Raw genomic sequence first — 16,684 nt, 5'->3', positions numbered from 1 at the left:
GATCATGGAAGCCGTGCGTCAAGGATTTCAACTACAGTTGGATTCAACTGGAAATCGTCCTATTGAGATTACATCCGAAAGCTATGAAACTACCACCATTGTCTTCGTCTTGGAAACAGCTTCGCGTGGGTATCTTGCACATCCCAATCGGAGTCCGAATGAGGGAGTTATGGTGGTTTTACGGAAGTCGCGCAGAGAAGGCCGAGAGCTTCGGGAAAAACGCCCGACCGGGCGTTTTGCTTGTGAAAATCGCCCGGGGACAGAGAAAACGCCCGGGCCGGGCATTTTGGCATGTGAAAAACGCCCGACCGGGCGATTATGCCGCTTTTTTTAGATTTTGTGGGCCAACTTTCTATTTTTGGACCCATAGTATAAATACCTCTTGATGTCATTTCTTTTCTTTAGATTTTGATGAAATTAGATGCTTGAGAGCTTTGTTTCCTCTTGGAGAGGGTTTCTATCCAATTCCTAGATTTAGGTTGCTTGAATCCATCAATTGCTAGTTCAAGCATGGGATTTCCATCAATTGATAGTTCAAGCATGGATCAAGTAGAGGTATGCTTTGAGGTTTGTGGTTCCCTTGAAGATCTAGCCATGGATGCATGTTAGTTATGTTGTAAGTGTCTTAGCTTGCTTCATCAATGACTATATATCTCAATTTCCACCCTATCCAATGTTATTTCCTTCTTTGTTTATCTTAGTTTCCTTATTTCTTGTTGGGTTGCCTTTATTGATACAATTGAAAATCTACTTCACAAAAATATTAGATCAATCACCTACAAATTGGGTAAATCCTTGGGAAATGGATCACAAAATACGTGGATCCATATCAGTTTGCTACATAGATCTTTAATTAGTTGTAAATGCAGCTATATAAGCTGTTTTCCATTTCATTTGTAAGCTCATGAATTCGAATTAATGCAAAATTCCCCAGCTTCTCCTCTCCTATCTTCTCCGTGTAGTTCAATTCGTGTGGGTGCAATTCCGGTGGCCGTTCTCTCTTCCAGCAACCCCAATTCTGCACCAACATTTGTGTGTGTTGTGCATCCACAATTTTTTCAAATTCAACTCTGTATAGATTACACCATTTCACCAAATGAAGGATTTGAAAGAATGGAATCAATTCCGATCACAATTTCAGTTGCATTTCTATTTGCAGTTAAATTACAATTACCAAACGAATCCTAATTAAAACTTCATAATATACTCTCAGTTCCATAATAAAATGGAGATGATGGAAGATTGCATAAATAATGTTATTGTACCGAAAACCCTCTCGATTTATCAATGTCTAGATTGCTATTTTATTCTCAATTTTTGTTTTGTAAGAACATCTTCAAGAGGAAAGGTAAATTGAAAGTATATGTTTCTCAAACTTTAAGGGAATAAGGTAAATTTAAAAAGGCAAACAAAATAAGTAGGAGTAATTTTTTACTTTTTGTATAAAAAAGAGATAGAAAAACATTTTTAAATTTGAAAAGGGTATAATACCTCTATTGAAAATTAAATTTTATAAAAAAATTAAATATAGTAGTTATTTCTCAATAACTATCCATTTAATTTAATAGATTCTCTTGGAGAAGGAAAAATAAAGGCCAATTTGAAAAAACCAAGGCAAAAAAAAGAAGGAAACAGTTTTCTTCTTTAATTACAATCAAGTGTATATTTTTTGATGTGGGAAATAATATCTCTAATTTATTAACACTGCGCCCATTTTGAAGCAAAATCTCAATATCACTCCATACAAAATCTAACTCGGAATTATTCAGATTTCAGAGACCTCACTTTCATAGCTTCTTCATTTGGTGTGTTTTTCTCCTCTTCTTCTTCTTCTTCTTCTTCTTCTTCTTCTTCTTCCTCCTCCGATTTACATCATGCTTGTTTACAAAGATCAGTACATGTATTACATCGATTTAGCCTAATGTTTCTTCATCGGATCTGATTATTGTTCAATTAGGCTGTAGAAACACGTTATAACCGATTCTCTGCCAAAACTGAATGCTTCTGTATGCTCATTTTGATTTACATTTCAGATAAATCTTAACTAAATTTCGGATCTTAATTTGTACAAGTTTTGTCAACATTAATCTTGAATAGTTTTGATGATGAACGCTATTGTTTCCTCCTACAGCCATACAAATCTTGAATAAACTGGTAGGTTTAGCTTTTATTTGGATTTTTGGATCTGATTCTCGTTCAATTAGGTTATTGAAACACGTTCTTAGCTCATTTTAGTGCTCTGCGTGGCCATTGAAGTGCAATTTCGTATCACATTTCTGTTTTTGTTCACTTAAATTTTTTGACATTTTATGTCTACATTCGAGAGGAGAAAATCTTGAATGGTTTTGATGTTGGCTTTATTAGTTTGTTCTTGAACACTATTGTTTCCTAATAACTGTTTGAGCATGTATGAATTCGGTTCGGATCGTTGACCCTTTTTAAAAATTCAGTAGCAGACTTATCCACTAATGGAGGATGACAAGAAGAGGAGGAAGAAGAACAAAAAGAAGAAGAATAAGCAAACAAACGAACCAACTGAAACCGACAAACTTGATGATAAGGAATCAACTTCTGATAGCCAGATAGGAGAGAAGTCTGATGTTAAAGTATCAGAGATTGCAGATGCGCCAAATGATGATATAGGGCACATAACTGCGGATGGGGATGGAGGTCTTGCCAATGGCACTGAAGTTGTAAGTTTGTTTGGATCTCCACATGTGATGTCATGGGTATCCATTATATCGAGTTGCTGAAAATGTGATTTTATTAAGTTTTTCATCTATCTTCTCTCAAACCAACTTTGTTTACAGATAAACCTGGCCGAAGTGGAGAAACAGAATTGTCTGGATAGAGAGGTAAGGACATGATTTTGCTTTCTATTGCTGTGAGTCACTTTCGTATGTGATTTCTTGTATTCAACATTTTTATTGAAGAACTGCTATCATACAGGGCATTCTTGAAGGAAAAGTTAACAAACTTCAGTCTGAAAAGGACGCTCAAGTACAGAAAGAGGTGGTCCGAACTTAGATGTTTTGATGTTTTAGTACTTTTGAAGTTTCATTTTTCTCTGTATCTAATCAGTGATCACTTAATTTGGTATATGTACATATGCTTGTCTTTTGTATTATCTCATGTAAAAATGTCCAGTTGATGAAGGAACAAGATGGATATTCACAAAAAGTAGTATTTGCATTTGGGTTACTTGTGAATGGAATTGTTTAGAGTTGTTATTATCTCTTTCAGTGGTATCCAATCCCTTATTCTTTTCTTGAGTTAATGACTATTTTTCTTTGCCAGGCTAGTCAAAGTGAAAAAATCAAGCTGTTAGATGACGAAAAGAACGCATTGGTGCAAAATGAGGTAGTGGAATTTTCACATAAATTAGCTTTCTTAATTATTTTTACTGTGGACGCGTTCAGTTTCAAACCTTTTTATTTAGACAAGAAACTCAATAGGGTAGTAGTATTTTGATCGTATTCTCTTTTACAGGCTAGGTTAAAGGAGAGACTAGCAGAGTTGGAAAAGGAAAACAATGCATTGATCCAGAAAGAGGTAATTTCATATTATAAAATTTAGGGATTTTGGTAAATTCGTTGAATTTCTTGTACTTACTCTGTTTTAATGTGTGATTTTTATAATTCTATGATAATTGATAGCCATTGATATAAATTTTGTGCTTGTTACAGGGTATCTGTGAAGAGAAAATTCAACAACTACAAAAGGAAATGAATTCTCAACTGCAGAAAGAGGTAATTCTACCTTGTTAGATTTTTCTAAGAGTGAAAGGTTTGTGAAGCCTCAAGTACATGTTCAATTAATGTTATTGATTTTTCACTTTTTCATGGAGTTACAGAGTTGAGACTTGACATTTTCATCTGGTTTATTTTGGGGTTTCTGCAAGGAGTTTGATACATCTTGATGATTTCCCGTAATTTTTAAATTTTAGGTTGGTCTGGAGAAGGAAATTCTAGAACTGAAGTCTGAAAAGGATTCCTGGGCCCAGACAGAGGTGAGGTGATCCTCATTAAAATCTTGTACTATGCTGATTTCTTAACGATTGGGACTATGCATAGTGAATTATTAGTAGCAATTTTATTGTTCAATATTTTACTTTCTAATTGCCACAATCACTTCTTTGCAAATAAATTTCACTTCTTAAATTCTATATGCTGATTTAAAACTTCTTCCATGCAGGCTGGTTTTGGGCCAAAGATGAATCAGTTGGTGGACGAGGCTTCATTATTAAATTTAAAAGTGGTAAAACTTAGTCTTGGTTGACATAGAAATTAATGATAGTTTTCCAGCCACACTTGAGATATTAGCTCTTTGTCTGAAATTAGTAGAGTTGTTTCAGTATACCAACTTACAGCTTCACCACAACAGGTGAGCCTAGAAGAAACAGTAAAAGAGATGGAAAGAGAGAGAGATTCCTGGATGCTGAAAGAGGTTCACACTGTTTTTATCTCGACTGTTATACTTGCAATGTGTTTTAGCTGTTGCGTTCTGAATATTACTTTGCAAAGAAATGCTCCTCGACACCTGTAAATATAAGCAAGGATGAAACTAGCCTAACCTTACAGTTTTAAATTAGTTTGGTAGCCGTGAAGCTGAAAGATTCTGACTGTGGTTGTTTTAGTGATACATCAATCAGTGTCCACATTTGCTGTACAGAAACCCTATCTCTCTAAAAGCACTAGACATGAGATGGCATTTATCAACTTTTTCTTGTGTAAATACTATAATTTATAAAAAATTGTCCAGAACTTTAAGAATTACTTTACTTAAACCCCAAACAATCACTTTTATATCAAAAATGTCTGGCGTCCATTATTCAACCCCTTAAATTGCAATATAAGTTTGACTCGATAAATTCTAGATGTCAAGTACTGTTGCTTCATTGACTTGTCCATTGTATCGTTCTTCCTTCCTTCCATGGCGATAAGTTTCAAAGGCATTAATTTTCATTGTGGTTATTGCAATGTGACAGAACTCAGCAAGGGAATCTATTTCCAGCCTGACCGCTGATAACACCAAATTAAGAGCTCAGGTACCAACTGGAGAATGTTTTCTCATATTATTCTCCGCTGATCTACTGCTTTTTTTGAATAGTTTTCAAAATCAGTAGGCATTTATTGAATTTCGTTCACTTATGCTTTACCTAAGGTGGCAGAGTAGTTTGGAAGAGAAAAGACGACTTCTTACTGGAACACTCTAATGCATGTAATGATCTGTGTGAAAAGACTAACATTTTCATGTTTAGTATACCTCATAGTATTTGATAAATTTATTTTGTGGAATTCCTGCTAAAGACTATAATGTTGCTACTTAACGAACATGGCACTAATTACTCATAAAAGTCCAATTTATTCTGATAATAGAAATTAAAATCAGAGTATTGCAGGTGGAGGAGCTGGAGCTATCCAGGGACACTCTCTTTAGCGAAACACAACAGTTGAAAGAATTCGTTTCAAGTCTACAGTTACAGATTAATAACCTTGAGATGGACAAACAGGTAGCAACTAGCAAGATGTTTTCTCTAATCTTGCTACTCATTATCTGTTTCCTACCTTAGTATCTCAATTTTCAAGAAGGAAGTCATTTTCTCACTTCGGTTCTGTAAATACTGTGTTTATTGGTGAACTTTATTTTCTGATTCAGACTCTAGAAAATGGTCATGCAAACTACGAGGCAGAAGCTGCTAGTGCACTGGTTGAGAAATTGGTTGCAGAAAATGCAGAGCTTGTTGAAAAGGTGAGTTACCTATCTATCTGAAATTATGGCTATGGTTTCAGCCGTGGTAGGATAATTTACGTCTGTGGCTGTTGTTCAGGTTAGTGAATTGCATGCTGAGCTTGAACAGAGACGTGTAAGAACTGAACAATTTCCCAATGTTGGCTCAGTTCCCGGTGCTGTAAGTGCTCAATCTGCTGAAGTATCTGGTGCTAGTGAGACAATCACTGTCTCAGGCGGCATCCAGTCTTTGGAAGATGTCATAGTCAAAGATGAGAGGGATGACGAGCTTGTGAACGTGAAACCTGGTGTTGCAAATTCTTCAGAAATAATAGAGGAAGACGAAATCGTGCAAATTCCATTGGATGAGAATGAAGCAGTGAAGGAAAGTAATATGGATGCTGCTCAAAATGATGACAATGTGGATGTCTCGCTCACTGATTCACCGTTGGTTGGCGCTCCGTTCCGTTTGATATCATTTGTAGCTAGGTATGTTAGTGGAGCTGATTTAGTGAATGCCAACACTGGCTGATCAGACTAGGCAGACTGAAACAGAGATTTTTGGAATAGATAGAGAGAGATACAGCCATAGAAGTTTTCTAGAAAGAGCTAGTTATATTTATACAGTTTTCTGTTATGTAGATTAACAATGTAGATTGATTAACGATTGATAAAACTACTGTTACTGACTTGTTACATACGAATATTTAATATAGAAATTGAATTGAGAAAATGTCAATGATGGTTACTGTGTTCTAAGCAAATCAAGAATCTTTCCAGTTTATTGGTGTAAAATGATCAGATAATAACTAACACTACCATGAACTCAGGTGGGGATGATCATCAGATATTAGAGAGAGAGAAAAAAGATAAAAGTGGGTAAAATATTAGAGAGGTTTAAGTAGAAAAAGAATAGGGCAGTAGAAAGGTGAAGAAAAAGAATAAAATAAAGTAGGAGAAAGAATAGAATAGAATAAAATAAAATAAAATAAAATAAAATAAAAAATTGTGTTTGATTTTGCTAAAAAATGATATATCCCAAAAAGGAATATGAGTAGCTTATGGTGAGACGTATGAAGTATGTAATAAATTGGAATTAACTTTCCATTTGTAGCACGAGACTAATTTTAGTGGGTGAACAAATAAAAATATGAGATTATTTTTTATCGACGGAGAAAGTATTATTTTTAAATTTACATATAAATATAAAAGTAAAATAAATAATGAATCAAAATAGATTTTCACTTAATAAAAATTTGAAAAAAATTACTAACGAAAATTGAGAACTAAATAACGAGAATTAACTTATTTTGAGTCAATCCCATAGGGCTCGAGTTAATTTTGGTTCAACCTTATTGAGTTGTGACGATTCGGTTTAAGGTCAATCGGATTCATAAACTTCTAATCATAACTCTATCACATTATCGAGCTATTCGGGCCAATTCGTGAGGTTTCGACCGAATTGATATCCACGGTTGTGTTTGTATAGAGATCGGTCGGGCCTCTTCACGACAACGGAGTATGTTAACGCCAATTTGTGGGGTTCATGCTCAACTATACCAATCTCAATATTCCATGTGTTTTTATATATCTGTTGATAATTAGTGTCAAAATAGGATGCAACTATTACTTCTCACAAATGTTCATTAGATTGCTATTATCATTAACTAGTATCAGTATCTTACAGGTGTGATCACCCATTTTATTTTATTCGCATTAATTTTTAATTATTAATTAAATAAAATTAAAATAAGTTTAGAAATAAAGTAATACGGACACTCATGTTGATTAGAATGTTGGATCACAATTACTAAGAAAGTGGTCATACATAAACAACATATACATCTTATCTTTAAATTATACTCCAATAAATTAAAGTAATATTATATAAATAATTCTTATTTTGATTTTGGTTTAATTTTGAAAAACAAAGCCACTTGATCCATATCATTCGAATTTTTTGAAATTAAATTTGAGTTGAAATGGAATTTTTTTTTTCAAAAAGTGAACTATATTTAACATTTGATATTCTTATTTAATTTTTAAACTGAATTTTAGTGTCCAAGTCTATTAATAATTCAATAACACATCCAAACTTTGCAAAAACCAACTAAAATAATTCGTAGATAACAATCTGCAATAGAATAAAAAATTATTCCTACACAAAGTATCCACATCATATATTATACTAATTGTAGCATCATTTGTACTAAAATGTAGAAGGCATATTTCATGGGAATTCAGTTGCAAAGATTTAGGAATGGGAAGTGTGAAACTTCATTTCCACGTTAGATTTTCAAAAATAAATACATGGACATTTCTGATTTTTTCCCAAAATTAAAGCTGATGCTTGTTTACCGGAAAGTTATGGCAGAATTTCCGGCAATCAAAACAACGTCATTTATAGTAAACGAATTAATTTGCTTGTAAATACACAAACATTTAAGATATTCTACTTTTTCCCTTAACTTTTAAAACTTTCTTGCATTTCCCCAAACTTTCTTAGCTAAATTCAATGTCTCCATGTTCATGCAAAATACTCTCTCCGTCCACAATTAAGAGTCTCATTTTTAAATGACACAGGTTTTAAGAAATGTTAAGAAAAGTGATGGAAGAAAGTTAGTGGAATAGGGGTCCCACTTGTATATATTAGTTTTAAATGATATGTGAGTGGAATGAGTTAGTGGAATGTGGGGTCTTTTTACCACTTAGGGCTCGTTTTGTAGCATGGATTGGATATAACATGATAGATAATTTGGGATAAAATTTTCGGGCCAAAAGCAGGATAGTGTATGGATATGGTTTTTATGATGTTGTTTTGTAGATTGGATTATTTTTAAGGTTAAGGTATGCAATGACAAAGTTGCCCTTCCTATAAATATTCTTATTTAGAAAAGAATTAGAAAAAGTGTAACCGAAAATTCATCAAGATTGTTCCTGCAATTCATCTTTGATTCTATTTTCCAACCCAAACTTCATCAAGGATCTTATATTCTCCAGAAATCAACAAAATTCACCAAAAAAAACCCAAAAAATTACTAAGAACCAATTAATAAACATAAAACTTAGCTAAATTAATTCATAGAAAATTAACATAGAAGTCAAATATAACAAGCAACACTGAAAAATTGATGCAAATATAGGTACAATTTTTTAGCAAGAATTAGATAAGGGCGAACAGCCGCTTGCTCGAAGATGATATGGCGCAAAGGTTGCAGATTACGTTGGGGAGGCTCACATAGAGAAGAAAATGGAGGGGAGTAAGGAGGCTGGAATCTCCTTTGGAAATTCATCACAGCCGGATTTTGCAAATTTCCAATTTGAGAATGAAACCCAGAAAATCGACTCACAAACTCAGGAACGAACACAGGAAATTTTCAGAGCAACAGTCGCCACCACTACAGCCCGGTCACAAACGACGGCGGATGAGGCATCAACGACGGTGGCTGATTCGTTGGGATCTACAACTTGGTGGTCGAGGCCCATCGCCGCCATTACCGTCGGCAGCCATGGTACGGATGAAGGCGAGGGAGATATGAAGGAGAGAGGGTTGCTGCGTAGAAGTAGCTGGCTGTGGCGGAGAAATCATTTGGGAGAGAAAGGAGGAAAGAGAAAACTCAGAAAAGGGTAGGAGGTAAGAGAAAGGGGTAGGAGGCGGAAACCTACTGAAACAGTGCATAAACCCATAAAATTTTTGGGATTAATTAACCAAGCCCAACAGTGAAAAATAGCATTATTCACGCGGGCCTAGCGGGCCGCCGTCATTTTTTTCGGGCCTTAGATTGCATTTATCCAAGCTACAAAACAGAGGTTTAATCCTGATAATAAACCTTTTCCATAGAAATCCAGTCTATAAAACGGACCCTTATGGTAATATGAATCGGGACTCTTATTCGTGGACGGACCAAAATGAAAAAACGGGACTCTTATTCATGGACTGATGAAGTATTATAAATAATTCATTCTCCTAGGGAAATGTATTTAAAAAAGTATTATACATTTTTTTTTTCATTTTAGAGATATCTTTACCTCTTTAGGAGATATGACTTCTAAATATAAAATGGATTTTGGTGTACAGTAGGAGATGCTTAGTTATTTCACATTTGAAATTATGCTTTTTGATTCGCCAAAATAAAAGAAATTACTTTGCCCAACACACGGGATGCAAACTAATTTATTCAACTGTCCGACTGCAAAGCAGACGTAGTCAAGCTTCTTGTGGTATGGCAAAGTTGAGGAATTTTTTAATCACTCTTTGACTTTGACGGAATGGGTGTTCAAGAGCATTAGCTCTAAACTTTTGTTGAGTAGTGGTATTAGATGGTGCACGATTTTTGGAGTGGGTTGTTGGTTCATTTGGAGGAGAAGGTGCCAATTTATTTTTAAAGGAAAAACGGTAAGTCCGGAAGGAATTATGGCTCAAATTATGAACATGGCCAAGACAATTGGGGAGCTCAGCTTGACAAATGGTATACGCATTGGAGCCGCACGTACGCCTATGCTGATTGGATGGCATCCTCCACACGATCAAGTTGAATACAGATGCTTCCATCGAAGGGGGCCTTGGACGAGCTTTTGGCGGAGGGCTTTTTCGAGATGAGAGGATTGGAGACTTGGATTTGTTGTTAATATTGGGAGCTGCTCCATCTTGATGGCGGAAATTTGGTGCATCTTCTATGGATTAGAGCTGGCCAAGGCTCGAGGATTTCAGAAGCTAGAGGTGGAGAGTGACAGCTTTGTTGGTGTGTCAATGATTATGGGTAGGTTCGAGATCTCAACCAATTGTCGCTTTTTAGTACAAAAGGTACGTGACACTCTTCAAGACTTTGACTCAGTCGTGGTTTGGCATGTATTGCAGCAGATTTTTAGTCCCATTTTGCTTATAACTTTTCTAGAGGAGTAAATGTTTTAGATACTCCGCCATTGGGGTTACGTAGTTAGTTGATCAATGATAGCATAGGTGTTTCTTACATCCAAACTAATTTATTCAACTTGCAAGTCCGATTGTTTTATTCCTTTTCGACTTATAAAAAAAAATGAGTGGTGAGTGAGATTAGAAGACTATTGTAGAAGCAACTGCATCTTTTATTATTAGCAGGAGGTGCATGCATTGTTGGATTACAAAATTCACACCAAACCCAACCAATTCTTCAACTCATCAGTTAAATAGATAACAGTATCCATAGTAACACAATTAAGTACTAAAGCCATAGATACAAATCCCAGCTGAAGAAAATAAAGTGCAATTACTTGTAAAACTCAAAATCAGTATCTGGCTTCTTGACATTGCCTCTGTATCCTTTCTCAAAATCCTTGGGAAGTATCACATACCGGTTTTTCCTCACCGCGTGCAGACCTGCCTCCTGACATATAGCTGCAATCTACACATTTACCACCAACAAAATTAAACTTAGCATGCTCTCTTTCTCATTATATATAGCACATAACTAAGCCTAGACATTATTTTTCACCATCTACTACTGATCAGTAATTAAAAGCACTTTCCATATCATACATACATTGATAAGTCAGCAAGTTGTAGACACTGTATATAAAACCAGAAATTTATGGAATCCAAGAAACAAACCTCAGCAGCACTTATTTTATCAGGTCGAGAGACATAGTCTTCCAAGTCAACTTCATCACTTAAGTTCATCTTAGCAGTACAAACCTGCCCAAAATAAATGGAGAAGATATAATATACATCCCAGTAAAATCATTACAAAACATTCAGGAATAGGATGTTCATCCATTTAAAGCATTTAGTGAATGCTGATATAATTTTCTCAAATACTAACCTGAAAAACAAGTCTCTTCTGGCGCCTATCAGGCAAAGGAAATTCTATTTTACGATCAAGTCTACCAGGACGGAGAAGTGCAGGGTCCAAAGTGTCCGCACGATTAGTGGCCATGATGACCTTTACATTCACAGTTTGATCGAAGCCATCCATCTACCAAAGCATAGATCAATGCACATAGATTAAGAAAACTGAGGAATTAAAATACTACCGCCAGTCCACCACTATTACAACTAATAACGATAACAATTATTAAAGGTGCACGCGCCCTTGAACTATATTGCTATAGGCACTACGCAAAAGGCACGCGGCGTGCGTTTAACAACAGTGGTGATAGAAGTATAATACCCCAAGTTCATTGTACAGGACATCATTAACTTATTAAGTTAGTGTATATACAGAACTTCAAATCAAAAGTGCTATCATGAAAGACTTGCTCTAAGTTAGATACCTGATTTAGAAGTTCCATAAGAATCCTCTGAACCTCTCTATCAGCTCCAGTTTGGGCATCAAAACGGGCTGTTGCAATGGCATCTACCTCATCTATAAAGATAATTGCAGGTGCATTCTCCTTCGCCAGACGAAATACATCACGGACCATTCTAGGCCCCTAATTTCCAACAGCAACATTACCATATTAGTTAATAATGCATACATCAATTGTTGAAATGGAAAGCAAAAAAATAAAGACTTTCAATATCACATTGAACCAAACTATAAGAAAGGGCTAAAATTCTTAAAAGTACCTCTCCAAGATATTTTTGAACAAACTCCGAACCCACAACTCTAATGAAAGCTGCAGTTGTGTGGTTTGCTACAGCCTTTGCAAGCATGGTCTTCCCTGTACCAGGAGGGCCATAAAGTAACACACCACGAGGAGGATCAATACCAATCTGCTTGTACAGTTCGTGGTGAGTGAGAGGTAACTCAACAGCTTCACGAATCTCTTGCTTTTGAATATCACATCCACCAATATCCTGATTACGTAATAAACAGGAAGATGTCATTTGAGAACATTGTTGAAGCATAGAAGCTAGAATGGAAAGAGGCAGCCATTAATTATAAAAAGTGTCAAAGTATCTTACTGTTAAAAAAGTGTTACAGCCAATAGCTATTTGATCTTACAATTCTCAATCCTAAATATAAGACTTCATAAACAGAATGAAGTAACAAGTTTTTCAGTTCTAAACTGTCCAGTCAAAAGTGTTTAAGAACTAAGAATCTGATTAAGTCTAAATTGTATTATCTGAAAGGCTCAATTATAGTGTTATCACATTTTTTTGATGTTGTAAAGGGAGTTCCCTGACCTAATTGTACAACACTCAAACAATACCAATTCCACCAGTTAAGAAAAATTAATCAAACAGGATAGCCCTAATTCACCAATCAACCCCTCAAAATTAAAACTCAACATGAAAACCAACATAACAGCAGAAGATACTGACAGTGTATGTGACATCAGGCTTCTCAGATTGGCTGAGAAGCGAGATGCTGGAGTCAGCTTCCGGGGGCAGGACATCGACCAAGGCGTTGGAATGGCGGTGGAGCGCGACGGAGGCAGAGGGTTTGAGTAGTTCGCGGTTGATGGTGCTCAGGATCCGGACGTAGTAATTCGAGCCGGTGGTGGAGCCGACGATGCCGTTGTTCTGATCAACCATCTCCATGAATTGGCCGATAACCAAGGGCACGGATTGAATCCGCTTCACTTCCTCCTGCGCCCTAAGAAGCTCCCGCTTTAGGTTTTTCAATTCGTCCTTGACGTACTCCTCCTGAATATCGATGAATTCGATCTGCCGCTGCAAGGATTTAAGCCGTCCGTACAAATCTTCATCGTCGACGGCGGGAACATCCGATTTGACGGCCGGATAAGACGGCGGAGGTTCGGAGATCGGTACAGGCTTAGGATCGAGCACCATTGCCGAAGCTGCCATTGCTTCTGCTCTGCAATTAGGGTTATGTTTCAAAATTGGATTTGGTACTTCTCTTTTAGAAATGATGACTTGATGCAGACGAAATCAATGGGAGGTGAAGGTATTTATAGGATTTGGGCCCTATATATGGGCCTCTGCTTCTTCTATATTTATCTCTTAAAAATATGTTAAGTTTCTATTTTAATTAAGGAAATTTTTGAATAAAACTATTCATTTATAATTAATATCATTAGAATTAACACTTTACTAATACTCTATAAATAAAAATTATCAATAATGTGAGCTACTAACACTAGGATTAGACTTTGCCCCCTTTTTGTTATAAACTTATTATCAAAGAATGAAATTTTAACAAATCAAAAGAAAAATAGTGAAATTTTATGTGATCAATGCAATTGAACTTAAATCAGAGCTGCATCACTCCAATGTTGATAATAATTTGAAAGGGCCTCTCTTGATAACCAGCATATACAGCAATCGGATTTCCCATTAAATAAACAAAAGATAAATTAGCCTTGAGACAGTTCTAACAATAATAAAGCAATTCAACATATATATACACTGCCATATATACCAGTTGCTACTTAATCAAGATTTTAACTAGTACAACTTTAGTAGTACTTCGTTACATGTCCCACTTTATAACACTGACTTCAAACTTTATACTGTATAAAAGATTAAGTGAAAGAAATTAACATAATATACTTTTATTAGTATCTATCTATACATATATAAAAGGCGAATTTTGATCTTCTTTTGAAATATTTATAAGTTTTGTCCTCATTTGGGAATATTAATAAGATATGGAATCAATTTGAATATTCATGAAATAACTAATTCCTTCCCATGGCTATTACATGCAGAAACATATAGTTATCACCATATTGTATATATGTATTTACATTACATTGTCACCACACCAAAGAGAACAATTTGTGCATTATTTTTCAAAAACGTCTAAAATTCCACCTCAAAAAAATATTTCCAAGTGTTAAGGACCAAAAATGATAGTTTGGGAAAGTTCACGACCTAAAAAAAATGTCCCCTCAAAAATCTAAATAAATGACATAAAAGGCAAGTTTTAGCCTTATTTTGAAATGTTTATAAGCTATGAGATGAATTTCAATATATATAAAATATTTTATAATCAATGTAGAAATGAATGAAATTATACTACGGCCAATATAATAGATGCTAAATATGAATATAGCTACGTGATTTCAGTTACAATGTAAGAGTGATGAGCGTTGAAACTCATTTTAATTTGGCCGTTACTTTTTTTTTTAATTAACTTGGCATTCAATCCACAAACAATATAATTTAGGGGTGTCGAAACGGGTAGCGGGTATTGGGAAACCATCAACCCGACCCGCTATCCGCCGGGTAATGGGTACCCGCTACCTAACGACAATGGGAAACGGGGCGGGATCGGGTAGTTTGTTTAAATTTTAGCGGGTATGGGTATACCCGCTACCCGCTCGGGTATACCCGGCTAACCCGATAATACCCGTTATTTATAGGGGTTTGAAATATTTGATTTTAGTTAATTAGCTTCAAATCCATATATACTCCCCGATGATACACTTTATCTCCAATTATTTATCCGCTACCAAACGAAGGATTGCAAGGTTGGTGAAAGTGAAACTTTTATTAGTTTAGTGTCTTTATATTAAAGATTTAAAATTTATAGACTTTTAGTTGAAGTTATATACATTTAGACTTTTGATGAAAGTGAATTATTTTTTATTTTATATTAGACTTTTGAATGGTGATTTAATTTTAGACATGCTTGATGTTTCTATCATATTTGCTTATTTGAAATTTGGATTTGCATTATATTTCATACATAGTCATATTATATTTAAGAGATGAGAAATCATCATATTTGTGCATAGTTAATAGTTGAAAATTATGCAAATACAACAAAGTAAAAAAAATATAAATCTAAAAGCGCAGTGTAGCAACTAGCAACAATCCCAAAATTCTATAATTTCAAATATGTACAAAAAATTATTGTATTAGATGACTAGCATTGATGATAAGTGAAAACTAAAAGCATAATACCGTTGAATAATATAATACACAATTCAAATTATGTGTGCGGGTTTGGGTACCCGCAACTGCGGGTTTGGGATACCCGATGCGGGTATGGGGTTACCCGTTTAACTATACGGGTCGGGATTGGGTAGTATAATATTGAAGTTTTCGAGTACGGGTACCCGCAAAATCGGGTTTGGGTACCCGCGGGTACCCGTTTCGACACCCCTATTCAATATATAACAAATGCCCATTATTCAACCATTGGATCCTTGAGTTGGATGGTTGTGATCAATGCATTATTAGTCTATAATGTTGCATTATTAGCCGTTGTGCATTATTAGAATGAAAATGTGCATTATTAGTCTATAATGTTGCATTATTAGCCGCTGTGCATTATTAGAATGAAAATGTGCATTATTAAATGACATGTGACATTAATCTAACCGTCAGATGACAAAATCGTGGGGCTAGGATTAAGAAGGAAAAAGGACAAAAGATATGAAAAGGATTTGAATACATCCATATATATATATATATATATATATATATATATATATATAGGTTTGTGTTAAAATGACAACCCCTCTTAAAATGACAACGTGACACCGCTTATACAACAACATTATAAACACTACACAACAATATTACAAACACTACATAGCAATCTATAGATTGTTGTATAGTGTGTCGATATTGTTGTTCAAGAAAAATTGTTGTTTAAAGACCAGCACATTGCTGCCCGTCTTTTTCCAGATTTTTTTTTTTTTTTTGCCACGTGACATCTTATTATTCGTCCACGTGTACAAATGATTGGCTAGAAATGGTGGTATGGTGTTATTTTAAGGGGTGGTGGCACCCTAACATGCCCATATATATATATATATATATATATATATATATATATATAGTTGTGATCAATGTCGAACCAATTTTAAAGACCGAACTAGAGACCAAATCTGGGCCACTAGATCTAGTTTTTTTGATGAGATGTGCTGCTGTGAAAATTTTTTCTGCTTCATTACTAGCCCATTTTACTTCATTGTATAGGTTTATTACTTCATTTTGTACATAATACCTTGAAACTACAACATGTTTTTACTTGTTTCCAGTAAGTTTTGAAATGATTCAACATATGCTTCATTCAAATTCATTGACGTAGGTTTTTGCTTGATTAACATTTAAAAA

At 35.0% G+C, this 16,684-nt stretch overlaps 2 protein-coding genes across 5 annotated transcripts; one reads left to right on the top strand and one right to left on the bottom strand.

Moving 5' to 3' along the window:
- Nucleotides 1-1,676: 1,676 nt before the first annotated feature.
- Nucleotides 1,677-6,426, top strand: LOC125222331 (Mitochondrial ATP synthase D chain-related protein). Of its 4 annotated transcripts, none has more exons than XM_089065232.1 (14): nucleotides 1,677-1,805; nucleotides 2,451-2,693; nucleotides 2,811-2,855; nucleotides 2,950-3,012; nucleotides 3,298-3,360; nucleotides 3,490-3,552; nucleotides 3,687-3,749; nucleotides 3,947-4,009; nucleotides 4,195-4,257; nucleotides 4,384-4,446; nucleotides 4,988-5,047; nucleotides 5,402-5,512; nucleotides 5,659-5,751; nucleotides 5,831-6,426. In XM_089065232.1, the coding sequence occupies exons 2-14, from the start codon at nucleotides 2,469-2,471 to the stop codon at nucleotides 6,260-6,262; spliced, it is 1,407 nt and encodes a 468-aa protein (XP_088921358.1). In that variant the 5' UTR covers nucleotides 1,677-1,805; nucleotides 2,451-2,468; the 3' UTR covers nucleotides 6,263-6,426. The 4 variants fall into 4 exon arrangements, with proteins under 4 accessions (XP_088921358.1, XP_088921367.1, XP_088921361.1 ...); XM_089065241.1 differs by having other exon boundaries at nucleotides 5,901-6,051; XM_089065235.1 differs by having other exon boundaries at nucleotides 1,692-1,805; nucleotides 2,454-2,693.
- Nucleotides 6,427-10,856: 4,430 nt separating this feature from the next.
- LOC125222330 (26S proteasome regulatory subunit 6B homolog) lies at nucleotides 10,857-13,541 on the bottom strand. The gene is made up of 6 exons (XM_048124861.2): nucleotides 12,974-13,541; nucleotides 12,275-12,505; nucleotides 11,980-12,138; nucleotides 11,529-11,681; nucleotides 11,318-11,401; nucleotides 10,857-11,111 (listed from the first exon to the last, which is right to left on the bottom strand). Exons 1-6 carry the CDS (start codon nucleotides 13,457-13,459, stop codon nucleotides 10,977-10,979), a joined length of 1,248 nt encoding a protein of 415 aa, XP_047980818.1. The 5' UTR covers nucleotides 13,460-13,541; the 3' UTR covers nucleotides 10,857-10,976.
- Nucleotides 13,542-16,684: the final 3,143 nt, after the last annotated feature.

The sequence above is a fragment of the Salvia hispanica genome, chromosome 1, assembly GCF_029641045.1.
Source record: "Salvia hispanica isolate PSC_SH4W2 chromosome 1, Shi_PSC_v1, whole genome shotgun sequence".
Classification (NCBI taxonomy): Eukaryota; Viridiplantae; Streptophyta; class Magnoliopsida; order Lamiales; family Lamiaceae; genus Salvia; species Salvia hispanica.
The sequence above is the reverse complement of the archived record's forward strand: the minus strand, read 5'-3'. Positions and strand labels throughout refer to the sequence as shown.

Excerpts from the sequence above, each read along its gene's own strand:
- LOC125222330 (XM_048124861.2), bottom strand. The coding sequence starts at position 13,459 with ATGGCAGCTTCGGCAATGGTGCTCGATCCTAAGCCTGTACCGATCTCC. Across the intron at positions 12,506-12,973 it reads AGCCTGATGTCACATACACT|GATATTGGTGGATGTGATAT; the intron begins GTCAGTATCTTC and ends TTACGTAATCAG. Across the intron at positions 12,139-12,274 it reads TTCAAAAATATCTTGGAGAG|GGGCCTAGAATGGTCCGTGA; the intron begins GTACTTTTAAGA and ends GTTGGAAATTAG.
- LOC125222331 (XM_089065232.1), top strand. The coding sequence starts at position 2,469 with ATGGAGGATGACAAGAAGAGGAGGAAGAAGAACAAAAAGAAGAAGAAT. Across the intron at positions 2,856-2,949 it reads AGAATTGTCTGGATAGAGAG|GGCATTCTTGAAGGAAAAGT; the intron begins GTAAGGACATGA and ends GCTATCATACAG. Across the intron at positions 5,048-5,401 it reads ACACCAAATTAAGAGCTCAG|GTGGAGGAGCTGGAGCTATC; the intron begins GTACCAACTGGA and ends AGAGTATTGCAG.